A 24931-nucleotide genomic window follows, 5' to 3' on the forward strand; every position below is an offset into this window, starting at 1 on the left:
GATTCCACATGGTCTTTTAATGTTACACAGTAATACAATATTAATGCATGGTGAATAAGTCTCTTCAGGTGTGGGCCAAGTTCGGTCCAGAACGGCTGCTGGGAGGCTAGGGGTCAGTGGTGATGATGTGTTTTATTACATTTTTTCTGAAGTATAGGTAGGGTTGGTCGGCTCTCAAATCTTGAAGCAGTGAGTTCCAAGATGTAGCTGCCTTTACACTGAAGCTATTACCACCGATAGTTGTGAGCTTGTATTTCGGTATGGTCAGACAGTTGTCATTCATAATTCTGTAGGGTCTGATTGAGGTTCTTCTCTGGAGTTTATTTATAAGGTAGCTGGGGGCTGCGTTATTAAAGGCTTTGTGATTCAAGGAAATCGTTTTTAATTGTATTTTATTGGACGTGGATACCCATTTGTGCTGGCGTCTCAGGGAGGAGATATGGGTTCTTTTATTTATGCATAGGGCTGCTCTTAAGGCATTGTTCTGTAATGTTTGGAGCTTTTGAATGGTAGATTTATTGGCACCACAGTATATGGCGTTACAGTAGTCAATTCTAGAGAGTATTAGTGTTTTGGCAAGATAAGGCAGCTGTCATCAGAGAGGAATGGCTTCCCAGCTCTGAGTAACTTGCAGGTGTACGCCGTAGAGGAAGTCAGGGATTTGACCTGTTTATCAAAAGACAGTGTGGAGTCCAAGTAGAATCCAAGGGTTTTTACCTCCTTAGAGACTTTGATGGTGTTCACGTCAATATTAAATGAGGAGAATTCTTGGCCAAGTTTTTTAATATTGGCCTGTGAGCCCAGAATTATTAATTCAGTCTTATCATCGTTCAAGCACAGGCCATGAGTGGCCATCCATGCTTGGATGATAAGATATACTTTGTTCACCAATCCTGTGTCCAGACTGTGATCCCCAGAAAGCGCGAGGAGAATCTGAGTATCATCTGCGTAGTGGGTGTAGGTGATACCCAGATGGTCCAGATCATCGAACAAGGGCTTAGTGAAGATATTGTAGAGGGTTGGCGAGACGCAAGAACCTTGAGGAACACCACATAGAATGGGTGTTGGGTCTGCGGCTGCTGACGGGGAGAAGACTCTCATAGTTCTCTCACTCAGGAAGGACTCAATCCATTTGATGGCTCCCGTGGAGAAGTGGGCCTCAGAGTCAAGGTGGCGGCAAAGGACCTTGTGATTGACCAGATCAAATGCGGCAGAGAGATCAAGTAGGAGAAGGAGTACTGTTTTACCTTTGTCTCTCTGCTCGTCTATTTGGGACTTTAGGTTGATTAAAGCTGTCTATGTTCCGTGTAGTGGACGGAAGCCCGATTGTCTATTACCTAGGAGTTTGGGCAATTCAAGAATTTTTTGAATTTGGATATAGGCCGCTTTATCCAATATTTTGAGTAGAAATGGGACAGTAGTAATGGGCACATAATTAGTAAGGATGAGAGGATCTAGCGTCTGTTTCTTGAGAAGAGGGAGCACCCATGATTGTTTGAGATTAGCAGGGATGGTGCCTGTGGCAAAGGAGGCATTTATAAGTTTGGTGATGAAAGGGGATAGTTCTCTGGCAGCATCTTTTATTAATTGTGCTGGGCAAATGTCACCTTTGCAATTCGAGGGCTTCAGTGACAAGATAATTTTTTCTACTTCCAAGGTGGAAATTTTAGAAAAGTGGATGGTGGTATTGTGTGCCGGTGGTGAAACACTAGGCAGGAGTATATTAGGCGTGTGCTGTAGGTTCAGTAATTCTTTTTTTTGCTGAATTTTATTTTGGAGCGTGTACATTTTGTTAGCTAGAGCGTGTTGGATGTCTGTGCACCAGGATTTGTCCTTGGTGCAAGCATCGGGTATAGCTATTGGGGATTCTAGTTCTTTGAGTATGGAGAAGAGTTATTTCATACTAGAATTGGAATTAGCAATTCGCTCATCGAAGGAATTGCGTTTTGCTTGGCAGATTTCCTTCTTGTACTGTGAGGAAAGTGAGGTTATTTTAGCTTTGTTCTCGCTGGAGGGGCAAAGTCTCCAATTAGTTTCACTTTTTTTCTTTAAGATACGAAGGTCTTTAAGTTGTGGTGTGAACCATTTATTTGAATGGGCTATTGGTTTGCTAGGTCCGAGTTTGACAGGGAAAATTTTGTCTAGAGTGGTGAGCATAATATTATTAAATTCCTGAACTAGGATACTAGGATCAAGATTTTCTGGCAGTGCATTCAAGGTGGGCAGGATAGCAGGGATGACTTTCTCTCCTGTGATACTTTTTTTACTTCTAGTTGAGCATGGTGGTGCTAGTGGCTGAGCCAATGAAGTGGGTCTTATAGTAGATAAGTGGAAGGACACCAAAGAGTGGTCTGTCCACGATAATGGCAGGATGGAAGAGATGGTAGCTGAGCAGTTGAAGTCCACTATCCAATCCAATGTTCTCTCTTTTAGGTGGGTAGGTTTGTTGACTTTTTGGGAAAGACCTAGTGCGTTGATTATGTTGGCTATAGCTGTTGCATTTTTATCCATTTGGACATTGAAGCCTAAGTTAAAGTCTCCTAATAGGAGTAGTTGGGAGGAAGGTTTAAGGTTATTCATGATTATGTTATGCAGATCCTCCTCAAAGTTACCAAGAGGACCAGGCGGTCTGCATATTAGGTGAATAGTGAGTGATTGTGAATTATTTATCTGAAATTTGGCAGAAAGAACTTCGCATGATTGTGGCAGATGCGTAGGGGCTAATCTAAGGCAGAGACATGTTTTGGAAATAATGGCAATACCGCCACCTCAGGCTTTGTCTCGGTCTTGTCTAACTATGGTGTAGCCATCGGGGATAGCTAACATAAGTGCGGGTCCTGCTGCATTATGTAGCCAAGTTTCTGTAATTGCAAGGAAGTCCAGATTGCTTTCAGTGATTAGGTCGGCAATGTCGGTAGCATGGGCGACAAGCGATCTTACATTGAGAAGCGCTCCTTTGAGGGAGGGAGCCTCAGTTACTTTGTTGACTAGGATAGATTTATCGGTTATTATTAAATAACTTATGCTTATGGTTATTGATCTGATAGGCATTCATATTCGAGATGGACAGTGTTGGAGACAGTTTTGAATGACTTAGACTCAGGCTAGGCTTGTGGTTAGTTTTAGAGTTAGTGGCTGGGAGGGATCTTCTCAAAGGTTCATATAATTTGGTTAATCTAGCATGGAGTCTGTCATTTCTATTGGATGTGGCACATGGTAGAGAAGCATAGGATACTGTCTCTAGGGGCCTGTGGTATGTGGATGGATTTGCGGAAACAATATGTGTTAAGGTAGGCAGGCTAAGGTCTGGGATAGGTACTAGCAATTGAGCACAGTGTTCTTGGCTAGTAGAGTTTGCATACATGGCAACAGCCATAGTGCAAAGCAGTATTACTAAGTTTAACATCTTTCCAGTACCAGTATCAGGAAATGGTATAGCACATAGGGCACAGTTGCAGCTAGGTGACACAGATTAGTGAGTTAAACTAATACAATATAAGGAGCAAGGTCCACCAGTTCCTAAGGGTCAGGGGGACTATTGGGCCTGGATGAAGGTGGCACATCAAGACAATAGTACGAATGAAGGTGGTTACTTAATCAATGCAGGCACAGTAAGTAAAACATGTACAATATAGGAGCAAGGTCTACCAGTTCCTAAGGGTTAGGTGGTCAATTGGGCCTGGGTGAAATTGGCACATCAAGACAGTAGTGCAAATTAAAGTGGTTACTTTATCAGTACAGTCACAGTAGAGTATGCCAGGCATCTGGATAACTAGACAGTAATAATGAACATGCTGATCATCTGGCCAGGTCTGGTCAACACTGGTGCAGCGGACTGTAATGAAATACATAAAGTATATGGCCAGAGTGATTATTAATGATAGAGGCAGGTCACAATTATAACACAGTGTACATCAGTGGTGCAATGCTGGTAGGTGTGCAGACTAAAATCGTAGAGGCAGTATTAGTAATATGTAATATGTAAAGAAAAACAAAGAGAGTGGTGGTTAAAGATGACACCATGGTTTGAAGCAGAAGAAGAAAAAAAAGAAAAGAAGTAGGAAAAAAGGAGACTAGAAGGAGGGGAAACAGGAGAGGATGAGGAGGAAGGAAAGAAAATATTTGCCTCCAGTGGTTGTTACCCACACCTTGCCCCACCAACATAATCCTTAGGCATTCAGGACCATGGATCGGTGGTGCACAGATACTCAAAAAGGATTACAGAGATGTCCTTGTTTCTGAGGAAAGGTCCTCAGCCCGTGATACAGCGATTTCATGACATATTCAGGAAATTCGCTCTACCTATGCCGAGAAGCAAATCCGCCGAACACCTGCAGTCAGCTTCATCCAAAAGGAACGAGTCTGTTCCAAAAATGTTAAATGAGCTTACAGAAGCAGCACAATTTTGTAGTGCTCTTATGAATGTCAATACAGTAAAAAAGCAAGAAATAATCAACCGCAGAAGTGCTTTCAAACCATAGAAGGGCTTCCATCTAAACTGTAGTCCAAATAAAATTAGATGTATAGCCACACCAGACCAATAATGAAAAGGTAGTATCTCCTTCAAAATCATGTGCATCATCCACCGTGCCTAGAGGGGATCAGGGCCGGTTTGCATGCAACTGAAACTCACCTAGCACTGTCCTCTTAGGGTCCTAAGATCAGCTAACACCTCCACCCTCTCCCAAGAGATATGCAGAAAAGGAAATGTAGTGGCAAGTTCCAAAGCATGAGAAGCACTTAATTGTGGATCTCCCCACAACGCTGAGATCACTATACAGTGATCTTCGGGGGAAAAATAAAATAAAAAGTCATTGCTCCTTTGACATTGAGCTGCCTGGTTGCTGATGTCCTTGTGTTTGATCATTGGGCTCAGAAAGCTGTGAACCTCCTACAGCGGTACTCTAAACTACTGTTTTGCACTATGCGGGTCCATCTGCCGCTGCTCTAGCATTTCCCTATTAACATATTACCTTTAAAAAATGGTTGTATTGCACTTTCCATGTTCTCTTCTTGCATTTAACTGATCTGAAATGTTCCAGGGCAGGCTCTAAAAGATAAATGATTGAGCCCCAAAAGCCCCATTCCACTTTCCTGTTCCCATTGTCATTGATTAGGGTGCTGCATAGCGACTGCATTTATATCAATACATATTTAAAAAAATCCTCAAAGATATACTGAAAAGGCTGAAATAGGCACACACATTAAATAAGAGTTTGGGGTTTTAAAACAGAGGTAATGCAAAATGTCAAACAGACTCTTCAAGAGGGTATGTGGTCACAAATGAAAAGAGCAAAAATAAGAAGGATTTGCTACAAAACACTTGGCAATGCTTCTCAGAATTGGTTTGTGCCAAGGAGCTATCAGGCATAACTCCTGAAGGGCTGGAGGAAGCCTTGCTGAATGTGGCTCTTCCAATAATGGAGAAGTTTATTTCAGAGACTGGGCCTCCACCAGACCCCGCTTTCAGGGCCTCATTATTTGGCCAGCTCCTCCTCCTTGTATCTTACCTGTTCCTAGAATTAAACACTTTATTCCCTGTTTGTTCTTCTCTCTTTGTTGCCTGCTGGTTGGTCTGAAATATTCTAGTATGTACCTCCTTCATTAATCCCATTCATGCTTTTGATTTATCTTACTCTTTAGTCGTTATCAATCTCACTGCCTTTGTTCTTAGACTTTTCTTCTCCTCCTTCCTGATTTTGCGGGTTTGCTTCCTTAATAGTCCTTTCTTTCTCTTCCACCTTTCTTCTATCACCTCACTTGTTCTCAGATTAATCTCTTTGATGTCCTCCCTCCTACTTCCTGTAGCCTTTCCCTCCCAACATATCTCCATGTCTCCTTCTTGTGTTGGTGTTCTCTCCCCCACCCTTTCCTTATACTCCTACTTTTATTACCAATGATCTCCCCTGAAACTCCTTTCTGTTCCTCCTCTTCTTCACCATCTCCCCACTGCCATTTGTAACTGATGTTTTTCTCACCTACTTTCTGCTCTTCTCCTCCTCCTCTCTGCTCCTCATTTCTTCCTCGCTCCTCCTCTCAATTCTTCTCCTCCTCACTCTCTGCACCTATTTGTTCTTTTCCTCTTCTTTCCTGTTCTCCTGCTATCTACTTCTCTTCTCCCTGCTGCACTGCCAAACTCTCTTCTTCAATTCTCACCTCAAACACCTGACTATCATACCTCTCTCCTGTCACCTCTCCCTTTTATAAAGATCTTTTCACTTAAAGGTCGCTTTAGAAACACTGCTCTATGACCGCGTTTCGCATGGGGCAGAAATCCCACAGTAGAGGGTGCGGGTGGGGTGTTGGAGGTCTCGGGGGAAAACAATTGGTGGCTTTGGGGGTGAAACCCCCTGAATATCTTTAAAAAAAAGGTGTAAAACATAATTTTAAAGATCTCCCGAGAGAAAGACCTTTCCAATGGCGGTTTTTCCGATCAAAAGAAAATCGGTCAAAGTAAATCAGTCTTTTTCTCTTGAGACCTTTAAAAAAAGGTCATTTCACATAAAACCATGAATGCTATGATTGGTATCTTTACCATGGAGATATGACGTTTCCAAGTTTAGTCTAATATTGGGCGCGCCTCTGTGGGACTCTGGAAGCTGAGACCTCTTCGGCACAGGCCACCATCTTGGATTTTTTTACATTTTTCGTCAGTCCAGGTTTGTGCAGACACATGCTATTGCCAACCATTGAATAATGTTATTGATGACCCCATTGTACATTGTCATGGTTCCACGTTTTTATTGTGGTACTTAAAATCTTAGTTGTTTGTTAAACACATTCTTTTCCTATACACATAAGTGCTTTTTGAAATGGACACAAAGCAAATCTTCAAAGGTTCTCTCAGGATGGCACAGCAGTTCTTCTATTACTAGTACGCCCTCTATGAATGATAACAAGGACACTCCTCCCCCAGTTGCCAGCCTGTTCTTACTGGAGACTTTCAGATATTTTCCTGTTTTGCAAGCCTCTCCCTAATACGTCTCTAGAAAGAGGTTCAGGTTTGTGTCTCTCCGCAGCAGGGCTAGCTGTTACCACATCAGCAGTAAGTAGAAAATGACAAACCGCTCCTCTTTAGCCTTATACCCATCCTATTAGCAGCTATCCAGACCCAAAGCAGCACTGCAGTATGTAGGGTCCTGTGCTCTCCCCACTGGATACCATGCTCCCATGTATCTCTGCCCAACACATACACGGAGAGTGGTACTAAGGTCCTTGGTACCTCTGACCTGCGCCCATCAACACCACAGGTTTGACATCTGCCTCACTTGCTATCCCACCAACAACCGCCTCCCTCTATTCTTACAGAGCCCTGCTCTGCAAGGCCAACTAACATGGCATAAGGGTGCGATGAAACACCTACAAAGGTGGGCACTTACACCTTCATGAATTCTCACTAATTTAAATTGGTGCCCTCTTTCACTTCCATGAAGACTAACATGGGGGGCCTCCAACATTTAAAGGCTTACACATTTAAATGAGGATCCATATACACTTCCATTGAAACTCCCTTGTTTCTACACAGGTGGCCTCACACACGTTCAATGAGACTCACTTATCTAGACACTTCCAGGGAAACAGACCCATTCCTACTAGGGTCGCCTCATTCACATCCATGGATTTTCACTTATTTAAATGAGTTACCTCGTACACATCCAGAGGGAATGACCTATTGCTACATGGGTGGTGGTCTTCAATGCCTCCATAAAGTCTTAAATGGGACAGTCGCATTGAAAGTCACTCATTCATTCACAGGTGGTCTTCTTCTTGGCCTTCCTGCTTCTCATTTGGCCTCCGATGCGCTCTATCGTCAACTGTGCTGTCCTCACTCTTTGCACTATTTACCCTCGTTCTTCTATTACTCCAGCACTCATTTCTCTTCATTGATTATCTTTCAAAACTTGTTTTGCAATTTTTTTTTCTCCTCTGTATCACCTTGAAATGTGTACATAGTTTTGCTCATGGTAATTTTTGTTCCCGGATATCTATGTATACCCCCTCTCGCCCAGTTTCTTCTCTCGGTTCCTAAAGCTCCTTGTGCCCAGTTTCGTTTTGGGACTTTCTGTATTCTTGCCCCTAGGTTCTGGAATGGTTTACAAACGCATGGTCGGCCCATTTCCTCTTATTCTCTTTTCCGCACTCAGTGTGCTTCATTTGTAAAAAAATAAGTGACAGTGCCCAGATTTCCTCTAGCACTCCGGTGACACTGTGGATGGGTAGTTCCCCACCACTGCTGCCACCACCCTTTGAGGCTCCCCACAGTGTTGAAATATTTGGGGTCACATGACAGCTCGCACTTGCTCACTATGGTTGATGGATGCACTGACTATCATGACTTCATAATTAAAGTGAGTCTGAGAGAATAAGTGCTGGAGCTCAAAAATAAGTGCAAGTGCCACTTTGGCAAAAGCGACTTATAAATCTTATAAATACAAATACAAGTACCTCCATGGAGTCTCACTCATTGCCCCATGGGTGGCCTCAAACTTCAGCAAATAGAGAAACTGCTGGAGCAGGGTGAGTGCCGTGATAGCGGGATGGGAGTGCATTATGCAGGCAAGGGTAGTGGTGAATCACTGGCATTCCGTGGGTGTCTTGTTAGCTGGTTAAGAGCACAGCATTCAGGTAAGAACAAATGGCTGGAGCTCTGCGAGTGTCTTGCTAGTGGGAAAGGAGTGTATATCCCTGGTCAGGACACAGCTGATTCTCTTCAGCTCCGATTTGGTGTTGGTAATGGGATAGGAGCATGCTCTGCTGTTCGGGATAGGGGTGACTAACTGGGTCTCTGTGGGGCCATGTGTGTTGGTTAGGAGGGCCTTATGCAGGTCAGGACAGTGATGAATGGCTGGAGCTCTGTGGGTGCTTTGACAGTCGGCAAGGACTGCATATTGCAGGAAAGAACAGATGTGAATCACCAGAGCTCTGTGAGTGTTGGTAGTTGGATGAGAGCTGACACTGCCGGTCAGGATAAAGGTGAATATTCATAGCTCTGTCAGTGTCTTGTTTGTAAGTTAGCAGTGAATTATGCAGGTCAGGACACAGGTGAATTGCTGGAGCTCTGCAAGTGTCCTAGTAGTAGGATGAGAGAGCACCCTGCAGGTAATGATAAAAGCGAATTATTGGAGCTCTCTAGGTGCTTTGGTGATGGGGTGGGAGTGCATACTGCAGCATGTGAGGAATGAGATGAATCGCCAAATGTCTGTGGGTGCCAGGCAATCGCAGTGGAGTGTTTACTGCAGGTCAGTATAGATGTGAATCCCTGGACCTCTGTGGGTTTCCAATTATTGGGAGTGGAGCTGAAGAGGGAGTGCCAAGTGTCATCCACACGACAGCCAAAGGTACTTTCACGCCAAAGTATGTGACGTATGATGAACAAATAAACCAGCAAAGAGCAGCAGCTGGGCTCTGCCTAATGCCCATCAGAGTAACAGCACCTATTGAAGTACCGACACCTAAGAAAACCTGGACAGTAAGGTACCCATTGAGAAAACCATATCTACAGTCAAGACAGAATGACGTTTGTCAGAATGGAACATCCGGAGAAACCAAGAAGATACTTAAGGAAGGCGAATGGTGACGTCATAAGAAATCAGACTGACGCACACATAGAAGATATAATGACCTAAGAATACTGACAAAGAGACAAAATACAATGGATAAGTGACATCTTGAGCCTAAGGTGAAACAGTTGATGTCAAGATGCAGAAACGTATGCCATATGCACAATAAAGATATTCAGTAAGTTTAAACGTGTACAGATGCAAGAAACCGCAAGAAGCAAAGAAATCGTGAAGCTTGCTTATGCTTAGTAGTAAAATAGATTGCGGCAAGCGCCAACTATACATATATATACCTCAAAAGCACTTTATATAAGAGTGTAAATCCACTACGCGCATGAGCAGAATTGAACAAAGGTTACTAAAGGTCTCAAGAGGAGAGTGTTGCAGCAAACAAATCGAGAATTAAGATAGAGAGAAACCCAGCTGAGGGTAACCATGCCAAGAAGCCAAGGTCGTATCGGGCTGGAAAAGGCCAACAGTAGATACAATTAAAGAGAAAAAGAACAGAGCATCGTGTTCAGAAAGGTCAAGATAAGCCACAGATGATAGAAGACTGGCAGAATTAAATCAAATACACGGAAATACATGAAGAAGAGGTCGATTTCACGGTGTACAAATCACGTGACAAGGCAGGCAGGAAAGGATGAGACTTTCACACCTACGCATAGATCCCTGCCATACCCATACTCCTTAAAAAATCTCAGATCAAGAAGCAGACTTGAGGCCAAACTACCAAGAAGTAATTGACTCATGACCACTGAGGTGATGATTGATTGTAACATAATTGGAGGGAAGCTGGGGTGCAGACACAATCCCTGCACCTGGCTGGTTGTTCTGCATGCTGCTAGACGTAACTGGAGAAGTATGAGTGAGGTTGATGCCAACCCAATCATAGTGGACCGTGTAATCTAGGGTCCTATAGTGAGTAGAACCAATGAGACGTCGTACTTTTAGTGACGTTTACACTGGCCATTTTGAAGGAAGAGCTTAGTTGCCCTAACTGACATTGATTATCCAATCCCCTTTCACCGTTACCACATACAGTTATAGTACCTATGTTAAAGATACCTTCCTATAACCAATCACATTGCATGTTAGGTTTTTAAGATTGCGCGTTAGGGATGACGTGTTTTTGATATAAATACTGTGTTTTTTATTTATTAAATTAAGTGGAGTTGAAGCGAGAAGGAAGATCGAGTGGTTGCTGATGTTCATTGAACTCCACGTTTTTTGTACTTGTCATTAAACGGAATCCCTTTGCCAAACTATTGAGTTGTCATAATTAGTTGATGCTAGAGTACGAATCTGCATCCCCATCTATCTCAAGGGTACTGCTACTCATCTTGAAGGGCTGTTTGGAGACTGCCAGTCTAATGGGCCGGCTGGGGTCAATCCAGTTCAGAGCGCATATGGCAGGCCAGGAAAAAGGTAACTTGGTAGATCTGTGTGGGTGACTTGGTAACGGGAAGGGCTGTGTGTCAAGAGAAGGCATGAAATATGCTAATGGTCTCGGGAGGATAGCTCAGGGCAACGTGCTCACCTTGGAAGTGAGACGACACGGCGCAACACAGGTTTGATCCCAGGTCTGTGCTTAAGTGTGTTATAAATAACCAATTACAATGAAGAGATGGGACAACAGTGCTTTAAGTGGGTCGGGGATAGCCGGTGCGGAGTGCCAGCAGTCTCCAGGAAAGACTCCTGAGACAGGATCCTGCTGGGACCCACCCCCGACAAGCCCCAGCCATGCTGACACCTGAGGCACCCCGTGTAGCGGCTGCATGGTTAAATGAGCTGCCTGCAGGTGTCAGCACTTCAGTTTAGAAAAAAAAGAAAAGGCATCACCAGTATGGGTGTGCTTAGGCCACACACCCTATGAGAAGCCCCCTCAATTTCTAATCCTACTTAAAGCACTGTGGACATCAATAGGCAGGCAAGGGTAAAGCTGGAAACTATGAAGGGCTGTTGTATCACAAGACGCCAGGAAATGACCAGGCAATGTAAAAATGCATAATCTTTATAGAAGTTGGACACAATTTCATATTCATCTTAGAAATCATTCCAAAACATACAAAAGTGTACTTTCTAAAAAGAAAATTAGGCAGTCCCACCATACACCATAAAGAAGGGTCCTATACCCTTCATAAACCCCACTCCCCTCTTCCTCCTCTGTCTTGATGCGCTTGTCCTTTAACCCGGTACCTGTCACCACATTGTGTACTACTCCCCCGGTTCCTCAACTCCATGGGCTGGTCTATCTTGGCCAGCCTGTGGTCCATCAGGTTCTTGAAAGAATCTGTCCACTTAAGGCTGCTAATGAACTGCAGAGAGCGGGGGTTGCCTCGTATGACTCACAGAGAAAATGCTGATTTCCAACCCCACGACCCCACTGAGTCAGCAAAGTCCTATTATTCTGTCTCCAACAGTTGACTTGATCAGTGCCTGATAGCGAAAGTTACCTTAGCACTTAAACATTGAGATGCCCCTGTCTGTCTCTATCAGGAAGGTGCTCTGGCACTGTGGAATGGGCAGGCAGAGTCACTCCTTTATCTTTGCTCTCCTCAAATTCCCATACTAATTGGAAGTGTACAGAGGACTGTGAAATAACTGTAGCAAAGCTGATGACCGTGATCTACATCACAGCATCGGCCCATCTCTTTAATGGATCGAAAAGAATGAGATGTTGTGTCATAAAAGGATATGTACTCTGATATAGACCAATTAGTTATCAATCAGAATGAGGCTAGAATTCTACAAGTTTCATGTTGGTATTCATTTGTGTTTCTGCAAAATATACAACCAAAAGAAATCCTACTTTAAGAGCATCAAAACAAAGTACAAAGAAGAGAAATTGTATGGAGAAGAACATGGTTTTTTGGTTTTGTTAGTAATGACGGACACACATTAAGTGACAGCATTAATTCAAGGCATCAGCAAAAAAGATGACTACTGAATTAGTTGAAAAGATGTAAAAAATGTAAGATTTTTTGGGAAAAGTGTATTCAAATTCCTTCCAAACATTCCATACTGATGAGGCTGAATATGCATAATAAATGAAAAACAATATATATATATATATATATATTTATTTACCTCGTCCAGGAGCAGAACTGTGTCTTCCTGATTCTTTGCATCTGAAAAGCATGGGTTTTCTCTGGCGGCTTTAAGCATCTTTGCCAAACCTGAAAAACAGTCACATTTCTCTGTGATTTCTTACACACCGTTCTATTTTTATTGAATATCTTCCTAGACAATCTTCAGCACAAGAAACGGTTGCTATTACAGTAGAGACTGAGAATGCTGGACGCATGGTGAGAGAGTCCCAAACACGAAAACTTGACATGCAGCCATACAGTACATGTTATGCCATGTACCACACAGGAATGGAAGGAAGAGCAAGAGGATTCCGCAGGAGAATCTGCTGCAGGCTGGTGAGGTTCGTGTGGCAACGCAAGCTGCTTGGACCATGCTTTTCTCCTTCCTGGCCTTACCAACTCACATGCCACTTCTGGGTCCGGCTTTTCCTTGGGGGCTGATCTCACTAACCTCGTAGTGGTGGGCTCTTCCTGCCCTTCAATGGTCAATGGAGCAGCTAACATTAACCCATGTTCTGCCTGCTGTGTCGGTATGCTAGACCCAGACTCAGCTGCTGCACCTATTGTTTTGGTCTCCCTCCTGTGCCCTGGCCTCCAACAACATTGTAGCTGGTGGTGGAGGTTGCACACTGGGCTCTTTCCAGCTGTGCTGTACAGCTGAATATGTGTACAACTCTATGATTGGAGCTCCTTTTTGCTAGACCTGTCACTGGCCCTTGCCCTCTTAGGCTTCCAGTGATCAGTTTCCCTGCCTGTACATATGTGAGGCTTTCTGGCCATTTCACATTGTTATTTTTAAAACAAGATTTTATTGTGTTTTAAAATCGAAACAAACCCAGGACTTAACCGGTGTAAAACATGTAAGACTCATAACAATTTGAAAAATAAACACCCCTCAGGAGTATATCACGTGAAGGGCATTTTGGGCATTTCAAACATTACATATAATGGGACGTATAGCATAGAACACAAAGAATAAAACATGGAACATGGGGTCTCACCATCAGGGTAGGTCAACCAAATTCAGCGGCCGTAGTTTGACCGGGCATGACAGGGCATTATAGTCTCTTTGCATATAAGTCAAGAAAGGGGTTGAGGTAGCGATGAATGTCGGCAAGGAGTCTTTTACATTAGCCGATAGTTTCTCCATTGCCATTATATTCCAGACTTTATCAAGCCATACACTGACTGTTGGTGGCTCTGGCTTCCTCCAGAAGTCAAGGACCGAGAGTGTAGCTGCCAGCAGAAGGTAAGTTTAGAATCTGCGATCCGCCGTGGTTCAGTTCTGCTGCAAGATGCTATTGAGTCCCAGAACACATACCAGTGGGCTACCTGGAATGTCTAGCTGCAGAATCTCTTTGAGCCTAGAGCACAACACAAGCCAAAAGCTTTGTTTTAGCGGACACCCCGACAGGATATGAAAAAGTGCACCACATCCCCTCCAGCGTAACCTATCATTGTTCGGGTTAATACGATGTAGGCAGGCTGGGGTTTTGTACCACTGTGTCAGTATTTTATACCTAGTTTCTTGCAGACATGGACACAGCGTAATCCCATTGCCCCTGTAGATCCTTACCCAATCCTCTAGGGAATGCCAGAGCCCAGGTCTCGCTCCCACCCATCAGAGTATGAGCGACGTCCCAATACCCTGGGAAACTGAATTGACTTGAGGTGTTTAGAGATAATCCCCTTGGCATATGCAGGCTCCTGGAACACCCACTCAAGTTGAGTCAAGTCCCTTGTTGCTAATGACCCATTGACGGCTTGGAGAGCTCAATGGTTTGCCTGCATGTATCTAAATCTTTCGGTTTTGTCAATGCCTTCCTCCTCCTCCCAGGCCATGAATGTGCAGAATTTCCCCTTGGAGAATAAATCTTCCAGGTTACTCAGCCCTCTCTCCGTCCACCATAAGAATCCCTTGTCAGCCTTCCGAGGTGTGAAGTTGTTGTTGTGGAAAAATGGCTCGAGTGAGGCCTTTCTTAGAGTGTTCAAGTAAAGGCTTTGCCACTGGTCTCTGCGATGCAGCCAAGGTTGCCTCCACAGATGACACCTTGCTGCGGCCTGTTCCATACCAACCCAGATCTTCTCTGAATCCCTGTGCACCCAGTCGATCAGCGGGCAAATTTGTGAGGCCCTATAGTAGTCCCAGAGCTTGGGAAATGAGAACCCCCCCCCCCCGGTCTTTCGCAGTGTATAACATTGTCTTGCTAACCCTAGGGGAGCCCCAACTCCATAGAAAACATAGCAACATAGCGCCCCGGGTCCATATCATCACCCTGGCACTGAGAACAAAAATCGACTGAAAGAGGTACAGAAAGCATAAACTCACAGACAACCTTAAGCATTTGGAGTATATAACATGGCAGTTATGTGCTATACATATATTATATAACATAACGAGTGAGGTGCCTTAGCTCTCCACCATCTTGGCCAAACCCCCCCCCCCACCCCTGGCCATTTCTCATTTTAATGCTGTCTTTATCATCTGGTGAGGTACAATATAAACTTGACTTTGGGCTAAATTTACATAAACTAAGAACAATACTGGGCTCAATGCATGACTGGTAGACGACTGAGTCTTAACTTTGCGGTGGTGCAGTATTTAACTGAGTTGAAAGGCTGTTGGTTAATCGAGTGTTTTAGATAGAGAGTATTCCATTTTATACGAATATAGTGCTGAAGTGATATGACATATTTATTTGTTCTATTTTTTATTTGTATTATATACTTTCGTACTTCACCATTGTTTTATCTTTATGTTAGTGTATACGGTTTGCCTATTTTCAAAGCATGAATGCAATTTAAATAAAGAAAGATCTTGGAATGGGAGAATATCCAATGCTAGAATATTCATTGATTTAGCAAACCACACAGAAGCCTGAATCCGATACATACAACTGATAACATGATATAGACCATATTAGTGATCTCTGTCAGCAGAAATTGTCCTTGCCTGCAGCAGTAACTGTAAAATATAATCTAATACCTTTTCCTACAATGAAATATACTGTTCATCATGTACGTACATAGTAGGGTGTGGCAAACTCACAGACAACCTTAAGCATTTGGAGTATATAACATGGCAGTTATGTGCTATACATCTGTTATATAACATACCATAATGTTGTGGCCATCTGAGTGATTGTGGCTTTAATAACGACATGTTCTCTTATCCACTGGGGGTTGGTATCAGCGGCTCTATTTGCTGGCCTGTGGGAGCTGGTCTATAGACCAGTGAGCTATATATCCTTTTCTTTCAATGAAGAGCTGAAGAAAGCAGTCGAGTTTAGCAAATGCCTAGAGCTTTCAAATAAGAGTTAAATTGGAGTTGTCACAAAGAGTGAGAAACAAAACACTCTGAGGAACATCTAACACCAGAATTCGAGTTCTCGCATGGTCTATTAAGACCAAGAAGGAGGCTGCATAGACTGAGGTGGATAACAAAATATAATGCCTTCCGCACAAACGGGTGGTGAAAGAAAAGTGTGCAAAGGCCATAAATTCGTCGATGTCCCCAGCAGCTGTCCTACTGATTTTCACAATGTACTCACACTTTAAGACTGGTACAGAGTGCACATAAATTGGCTGTGCACAATTAGAACAAGTGGAGCATGCCCTAATCTGTGGGCCTGGACCATGGAGAAAAAGGGACAAATTCCTGAAACTGTACAACATGTTTCTCTGTAACGAATGACCAGCGTGTTACATAGTGAGATTAATGCTGATTATAAACTACCAATTGTAAAGCTAAACTTTCCGTTCACAGAAAACATGGCATGGATGGTTGGGCCATATCGAAACAAAGTCGCCTGGCCTCATCACGAGTTGGGCGCTATCCGGGCGCAACACCGTCCAACGCTTTTAGCATTACCGCTACTCATTCTAGCGCTATTAGCGAGTAGCGGTTGGGCGGTTAAGCCCCATTGCCCATTGGGTCCACTGGACCCAATGGGGGTTTCATGGTGCTATTAGACCCGGTGCAATTAGCGCTGCAATAGTGGCCAAAACAGGCGTTAAATGGAGATTTTAACCTGCAGCAAAATGCTGGAGGTAAAACTCCCAATTAACGCCCAACTCCTGGGCCAAAACATAAATGCGGCAGTAATAGCGTTACTGCCACATTTAAGGGTTAAGGCCCAACTCGTGATGAGGCCCTAGGCTCATTGGGCCTCATTACGAGTCCGGCGGTAACCGAGGCGGTAAAACCACCTGGTTACCGCCGGACTCGTATTACCATTCCACCTCCGTGATTCCCGGAATTACCAGGGCATTACAAACGGGGTGACCCGGGAATTCTGGAGGAAGAATGGTGTAAATCCCCATTCGCATTGAGTCCCATAGGGCTCAATGGGAATGGGGATCATGGAAACACCGGCACCATCTCGGGATGGTGCCGGTGTTTCCTCGTCCGCCTACAGGCGGGCGGTGTTAAACCCACCAGGTTAGACCTGGCGGGATCGATGACTCCGCCTGCAGGAGTCGTGATCACCTGGTATGGAAGCAACGGTGGCGGCGGGTTTACCGCCACCGCTGTTTCCAAACCGGGTGAGTTGTAATGAGGCCCATTGTGTACCCGCTAGTGACATAACCAATGTATCTGTTTCTATTGTTCCAGAAACCGTCTGATGAATCTCACACTTAGTTTGAGACTCATAGCTTGCCTGCTTGGTGCAGTCACCCCAATAGATAACGTGGATGTTTAGGCTGTCATTGTTTACTCAGTCAGCAATTAGATCAACAAACAGCGAGCAGAAAACCTGGTGCGACGAAAGTCCAAAGGTTATATTTGAAAAACAAACTAAAATGTGTTGGACTCTGACACAATGCAGTAAAGCGACAACAATCTGTTTCTGATTCAAACATTTACTCAGATGGCTCACTTATTCCTTTATCCAAGCTCAACTTGGAAAGCTTTCAAGAATGTTTTTTGTTTTGCTGCGCTTCATTGAAAAGGTTAGCGTGCGTACATACTTTTTAAACATGAACCTGATTTGCTGTTTTAATCAGAAAGAGAATATTTGATTAGGTGTATGATTGAATTTGTCAAATAGCCCTCCTCGATTCACAAAAAGGTGTGACAGCAGGCTGTGTTCCCGATTTAAACTGGTGTTCCTAAACAGGGGAATAATGGAGAAAACAATTTAAAAAACATGGTATTCATGTCGTGTGCTTATCTCTCTTCCCTAAGTGTATCGCCCATGCAGACCGATTCTGAAGACACCTTCTGCCTCATCTTCACTGCAGGCTCTCTTTCCTTACAAATGAGACATTATTCATGTGTCTTTCTGGGAGGTCAATTCACCAAAATGACAGGGGTAGCGGATGTGACATCACACGACCCTTGACCTCTGATGACATCACAAGAATTGAAGTCATTTGATCCCACCCACAAGTGGCATCACCGGAAGTGATGGCACACAATCATTCACCCCTTGACAAAACAGGAAGTGGCATCACATAACATTGTTCCAGTACCCTATGAAAAATATGGTTACGGTATTAGTAATATGAGATACATTTCATACAAGAATGGATCATCATATGTAGCATTAATATCAGTGTGTATAGTGCCAACAACCGTAACGCAATAAAGCACTGTCAACCGGCCGGTGACAAACTGTTGCTGCTGGAACGGAAATCCGTATATGAACAACCAATATAGTGACAAACACTGAGATCAATATATGATCAAGTTTTAAAAAGCTTTCTACAGCCTATAAACTCCAACAAAGAGAGGCACTGCTGCAATTTAACATAAGTCACCAGCAAAAATAGTTTTTCTGGAATCTTCCTGTTGTCCAAGCAAATCTCAGTCTTTCGTGGGATAAATTAAAAGACTTGCCCAATTAAACACTTATATGTGCTAGAAAAAAGTTTCTTGTTGAGTTTGCCATACAAAAGGGTGGGGGTGACTGCTACTTTAATCTCGGAAAGGGGCAAGGAGGAAATCTGACACGGTCAGAAGGAAAAGAATACAGAAATTGCAAGGGGCAAATCTCACTGCTTGTGCCAATGTGTGCTTCTGCCCAGTGGCATTGCGTACCTCAGTCCATCTATGAAAATATGCTCAATTCCATTTGGAAGGAAGTAGCGTTGCCCTGTATTTTCCTTTGTAGGCCTGTGTTCAGAATGGGGAAATCCAAGACTATCAGTCAAAGAATGCATGCAAAAACAAATGAGTGGACTAAAATATCCTGATTGGAATGTAGGAGGTATGTCAACCATTCTGTGATACGCGTGAAGCTGCAAATTTACTTCACGGAGATAAGAGTATCTAGAAAGGGTGGATGCTCCTCCATTTTGGATGCAACATTTCGATTGGCAACCCTCCCATTAGGAGCCTAAAAATATACATGTAGAGAAGAGTATCTCTTTCAGGCATATCTACTAGATGAATCTCAGCGAAGGGCTGACTGCCATTGACCTATGTTCACATGATTTGCTTCCTCGGAATAAATACAGCATTTTGACATTTCCCTGGAGTGAAAGGCACGTAATACATAAAGCATTGGGCAAGACAAACAAATACAAAACAAGCATTTGCAAAGCCAAAAGGTTTGGCTTTTTAGGACTGGGCTAGGCATTTGCTGGGGGCTTCCATAATAGCACTACCTGCCCAAAAGATGGTAACAGCTGGACATTGGTGTGACTACCTAGGTATGTGATGTCAGTAGCTGACAAATGCCCAATCCCTATGCACAAGCCACAACTATTGGCTTTGCCAAAGCCTGTTTTAACAGGACTTCAGTTAAAAAAACAGATACAAGGACAAGCAGTAATCAAGTGGCCAAGGGGCTCATTTACAGGTGCAATAAAGCTGTCAACTCTCAGAAGCTGACGTCACTAGTCAAAACGATATTCTCCACCTATTCTAATGATGTTCATGGACAGCGTAGCGAAACGTCTCCTGTCATCACCCACGTCATAACCTTACCTAACTCAAAACCAGGGAGATCAACACAGACCTCCACACTCAGCGTGAAAGTTCTCTTTCTTTTCATTAAAAGAAGATAACGTATATTTTGAAGAAAATAGCAATAGTTGGAAATGTAACAAGTAGCTATATTTTTAACATAGGGCTCAAAATAGATAACATCCACAAAAACATTGATAACTTTTGCCAATAGAAGTGATAGCTAGAAAACATTGCATGCTTTGTATTTTTTCTCTTACTGTCAACTTTCATCAAATATTGCTGATTGCCTTGATCCACGATTAATTCCTGTATTTGCATTCACTAGTCAAAGTTTCATGTTGTTAAATCTAATGTACTTATGTTCCATCACCAATGTTTCATCGACGCACATGGTGTTCCACTAGTGAGAATGAAGGAGTCCTTTCACTTTCAAATGCAACACTTTTCCAACCACACACATTCTAACTATAAACTCAGGCATGTTGCATCTTACAACTGTGACTGCACATGGACAAACTGGTGATCGTCCCAAAAAAATGACATTACAGATGCGCTGCTGATGGTTATTATCCAATTCTGGTTGAAGAACCCGCCCACGGGAAGATTGTATCCATGACAAACACACATGCTCAGAACGTAGCTATGTAAATATGGGAATGCAAAAATATATTTCAGTAACCATTTTAAGAAATTATATACACAGTACATAAATATGTTAAACAACAATTTGCGGTGAAATGTATATGTACAATGTCTAGTCTTTGCGTCAAATTGAACATTAATCTGGCACATTGATAATCATCAAGCCTACAGCACACATGCCAACAATAAATATTATGTAAACTATGAATGACCAACTGTCTTGAATGACAGCTCTCAGCAAGACAAACTTAACTTTCTTATGTTCAGTTTCATTAGAGTTAATCTTATCAGTTCTTTGTGGGTATTCCACACATTGTGTCCTTTCAATCTTTGGTATGGACACATAACAAAGAGACTGCCAGAGGAAGGTTTAATTTTCAGTAACAAATGCCACATAAAGGCATTCTATTATTTTCTACTATGTTCTCTTATTGCAAGATAAGCAGTGAAGCTAATGAAATATTTCAACTATTCCACATAACACATACATTCTTTGATTTGAATGTTCTCAAGGCACCCTCTCCCACCCTGCTTTTTGCTACTTCAACACATGCAGCTAGTAGAGGTGGGGGACACAGACACCACACATTACGTGTGCTCATTGCCACAACCAGTCATGTGCCCTGTGCATGAATGAAATATGTGTTATATATGCCACAGTAGAGAGAACGTTGGGCTCTAGATATGACCACTCCTGCGCATAGATCGTTAATAGGTCTAATGTTCTGGATATATCTATGCAAGGTCACAGGTTGGTAGAGGTGAACCCACACCTCTAGTAAGGAAATTGTAGACAGTCCCGGTCACCTTGCAATTTTCGGTATTTAGTGAATCATATGCATAAAAAGATTCTCACGCTAGGTGCGGTATTTGCCAGTGAGATTTTTTATTTGCTGTAGTGTAGACACATGGTCTAGTGGTGGTCAGCCGACACATGTTTCAACCCAGAGGGGTCCATATCAAGGCAGGATTATTTGTAGAATGGAAGGGGGCTTTTGACCCAGGATGTACCTCTTATGATATGTGTTGGAAATGTCTGTCCCAGAATTGGGTCTGTCATTTTCCAAGGCTGATGCTCACGACCGCGATGTGTAGAGAAGTGAAGTGATAGATCCCTCACTTCACTTCTCTACACATCAATAATATTGAGGGGGAAACATTTACGAAAAGGACAAGAAGCAGAACTATTAATGCGTATCTACTAAGACTACATCACAAAAAATAATTAAAAATAAATTCTTCAACAATTACATTTCAAGTGTAATACTATACTATTTGTGAGTGATCAATTTAGTTTCCAAACATTCGATAAACAATTGAAACTTGCTTTGGATAAAATTGGAAAGATCGCAACAGATCATTTGAATCTTGAAGTCAACCATTCAACAAGTTCAAGTTTTGGACGACAAATGCATGGAAGGCAAGAGTAATTGAGATTCATCAACCTGACCATATTCCATAAAAAATTGGTTATATGAACCAAAACATTATCCAAGGGAACTGATAAAACGTCATTTTGAGATATCATTTATGTCATTTAAAGCAACGCCACTATTATTTGTGATTATGAAATGCAGCAAACGTGCAGACTCTCAAATTACAAGCCAATGGGTACCCAAAGAAACGGCTCCCTCATCAAATGAAACAAGAAGCAAACAAAAGAAAAGCAAGCAATCTTGAAGAAAGAATGCAGTCACAAACAGAAACATGCACGGGCTTCTGGGCTGTCCTTGTCCTCAGGTTGCAAAGTTTGAAACATAATAAAAACGCATTGGCACATAATTGATAGTGGGCAAGCAATTTTGGAAAGCCATATTTTGCCTTTAAAAGAGTGGTCAGTTTAATTGGCAAAGTAATCAAGAGCAGTCTGAGAACGAACTGAATCAGACAACCAACACTCCCAGAAACATGACGCTAGCCCAAAGTATCCCTCTCTTAACCCGTAAAAGCATGCATGCAAATATAGTCCTGCACAGCATATGGAAGTAAAATTGTTTTCCAGCAGTGATACCAGCATGCATTTTGGTGTCACTTCAACAAACTCTATATCAGAAAATCTATCCGTAGAACACAGTGGAGCACAGAAGCTGTATTCAATAACATTACTTCTGCCTCCATGGTGTGACATGGGGATTAAAAGGGCTGTACTGCAACGTGTGCAGCATCTTACCAACACTAATGCAGGTGATGGGATGGCATTAGAACTAGTCAACATCTTTTTGGTTTTCACTATAGGCCAAAATAGCGAAGGTGGAATCCACGGGTTTCCATCGATCCCGGGGATACCTTTTCCTCTACTTGTGTACCTTATTTTTCATTACCTTTCAGTTTTTTCAGTCATTTGCTTAACAGTGTTTGACAATAGCTGAACTATCAACAAATAGCACCATGAAGGTGTTCCTGAACCAATCAGCAGGCTCGGAGGCAGGCATTATCTGCAAGTGTATGCTCCTATTGCGAGCCAACAGAGCGGCTCCCTGGATCTCCAGCCGGCCGTATCCCATCACATGTTTTACTCGCTGCTGCGCTACCTCCCGTCACCTTTCCTCAGTCACCGTCTGCCCCTTCATCTTCCTTCTCACTCTCCACTGGCCTCAGACACCAACGAAGGTCTCCTGTCTTTTCCCTCATGCTTCCACCACCCATGTTGGCACTGGCCTTCTTAGGCTGCTACTGATCCTGCCTAGCATGCACTGATTGAGTGTCTTTCAGCACACACACTCAGCTCAACAAACCCCTGTGGCTATTAGCACCCGTCATGTTCTTTTAGCATTGGATGTGCACTGGTGGTGATAATGGACACAGCTGTACCAGTTAAGTAGCAGCCCGCCACCCTCTGAAATAGCCCTTGTTGCACCATCAGGTATGGGCAGGGTCGTTATCTCTTCGTTAGTATGCAGCAACCAAAACAAATCCATCACAGTGGCTATCATAAGCACATACCTTACAGATGCATGGAATTAAAATCACAGTCCATGATAATAGGTCTCTCATCCAACAGTGCCATACCCTACTACATATGCAAGTAAAACTGCGTATAGAAGAATCGAGACACATTCTGCCCATACTTTATTTCCGGTAGATGCATCACATGTAAGCTACTATGATGATAAAAGAAATACTGTGGGAACAAAGACACACATAAAACAACTCTCTTTGAACTACCAAAGGCATGGGAGTAAAGACCTAATACAACAGCGCTACATTCCAAAATGCAATAAAGGTAGTAGACATTTTGAAGCCACTACAGCAGCAAGGCACAATGAACAGATGCAATGCTCACTGCCATTGCTTCAGAAAGGGGACTTCGGTTTCAAACAGGCACTAAAAAGGCAATCAGTATTTCACGTGAGAAAACAGCTGTGAGATGGGAGACCCCATGGTTAGGCCATTGCTGTATGTCTTGTCAACTAAGACACTCAATAAGCTAAAATAAAGTATGAGGGAAATATCTGGTAATCAGTGTGATTGTCTGTCACATGATACCAATGTCTGACACATGGCCATACAATGCCTCTGCAATAGCCAAAAATATTGCCTTTGCCAAAGATTGTTTTTTCTTGAGGTTTCTTTTTGGATAATTGTCTATTTTTATTTCCTCTGCTTTTTGCAGTTTAGGTTTTCCCTCCCAAACTGATTAAACATTGATCTACAGTGTTTAGGCTGATAAACCTTGTTTCTATGTAGATTGATTAATTCAATAAGGCGTTGTCACTCTGTGCAACACACATCTCTAATCTGAATTGAGTGGGCTTTGTTTATGAAAACTAAGGACTTTATAGCTTTGGATTCAGGTGTTCTGTATATTAAAACATTTTCATCAATATTCACAGATCTACAGACCTGGTAATGCACACCTTGTTCTGCGTGGTCAAAACTGCTCTGTGTAGCTATGTGCATGCTTGCAACAGCTTTCGCTAACAGAAATATAAATTTATAAGGTTGATTTCTGGAGTACATTTAGTCAGTACCCTCATTATTTATTTTCATGTTCAAGATAATTGCATGTATTACCCGGGGAACATTTTTGAATTCCATACTATTTCTATACAATTATTTTAATCCTTAATCTGATTTCTCTCATCTTCATTAGTGAGTATGGCGGTAATGGTAAAAAACACACTATTTGATCGTATTTTCTGTTTTTACCGTTCACCTGTTTATGGATCTGGTTGCCAGAGAAAATATAGCTCATATAATGGCCTAAAATAAAGTGACCAGAGAAAAGCCTTTCTAACAGAGCCATGGAGGCACCAAGCATGCATTATACCTGCTGTTGGATTGCACATATTGCTCACTATCATGATAAAAAGAATGCAACACGCGCGGCCAAGAACATTTTTCAAGAATGCAAAGTAAAGCTTATCAAGTGCAAGCATTCCTAAGATCTTTAAATTGAATTTAGAGACTGGCTTATCAGTGCTTAAGAACTGCAGAGAACCATGATTACATGGGAATTCTGTACATGACAGTGCCTAAAAAAGCTGACCACAAAAGTGATGGGTGGAAGGTTTCGAATGAATCTAAACCACTGGCTATTGCTCTGGGCAACCTTCCACACCACCGTTTTCTAGCCCGTCTGCGCCATTGCAAAAGGGGACCAGCCGTGTGCAAATCAGTCAGCAGCTGCCGCCAGCGAAGGTAGCAGCCCAGCCCGAACTGCTAGGCCAGGTCCCCTCTGCACAGAAAACCAAGCAACCCCAGACATGTTTCAGCCTTGT

The 24931-nt window shown here is 42.9% G+C and overlaps 1 protein-coding gene across 2 annotated transcripts in view; it reads right to left on the reverse strand.

Moving 5' to 3' along the window:
* The window catches only part of NOSTRIN (nitric oxide synthase trafficking), a 771458-nt gene that overhangs the window by 268131 nt on the left and 478396 nt on the right, over nucleotides 1-24931 (reverse strand). For both annotated transcript variants that reach the window (XM_069616258.1, XM_069616257.1), the window contains exon 12: nucleotides 12651-12739. In XM_069616258.1, the coding sequence (XP_069472359.1) occupies nucleotides 12651-12739 (89 nt within the window). The remainder of the gene's footprint in view (nucleotides 1-12650; nucleotides 12740-24931) is intronic.

This window comes from Ambystoma mexicanum, chromosome 9, assembly GCF_040938575.1.
Source record: "Ambystoma mexicanum isolate Mex_15411 chromosome 9, UKY_AmexF1_1, whole genome shotgun sequence".
Classification (NCBI taxonomy): domain Eukaryota; kingdom Metazoa; phylum Chordata; class Amphibia; order Caudata; family Ambystomatidae; genus Ambystoma; species Ambystoma mexicanum.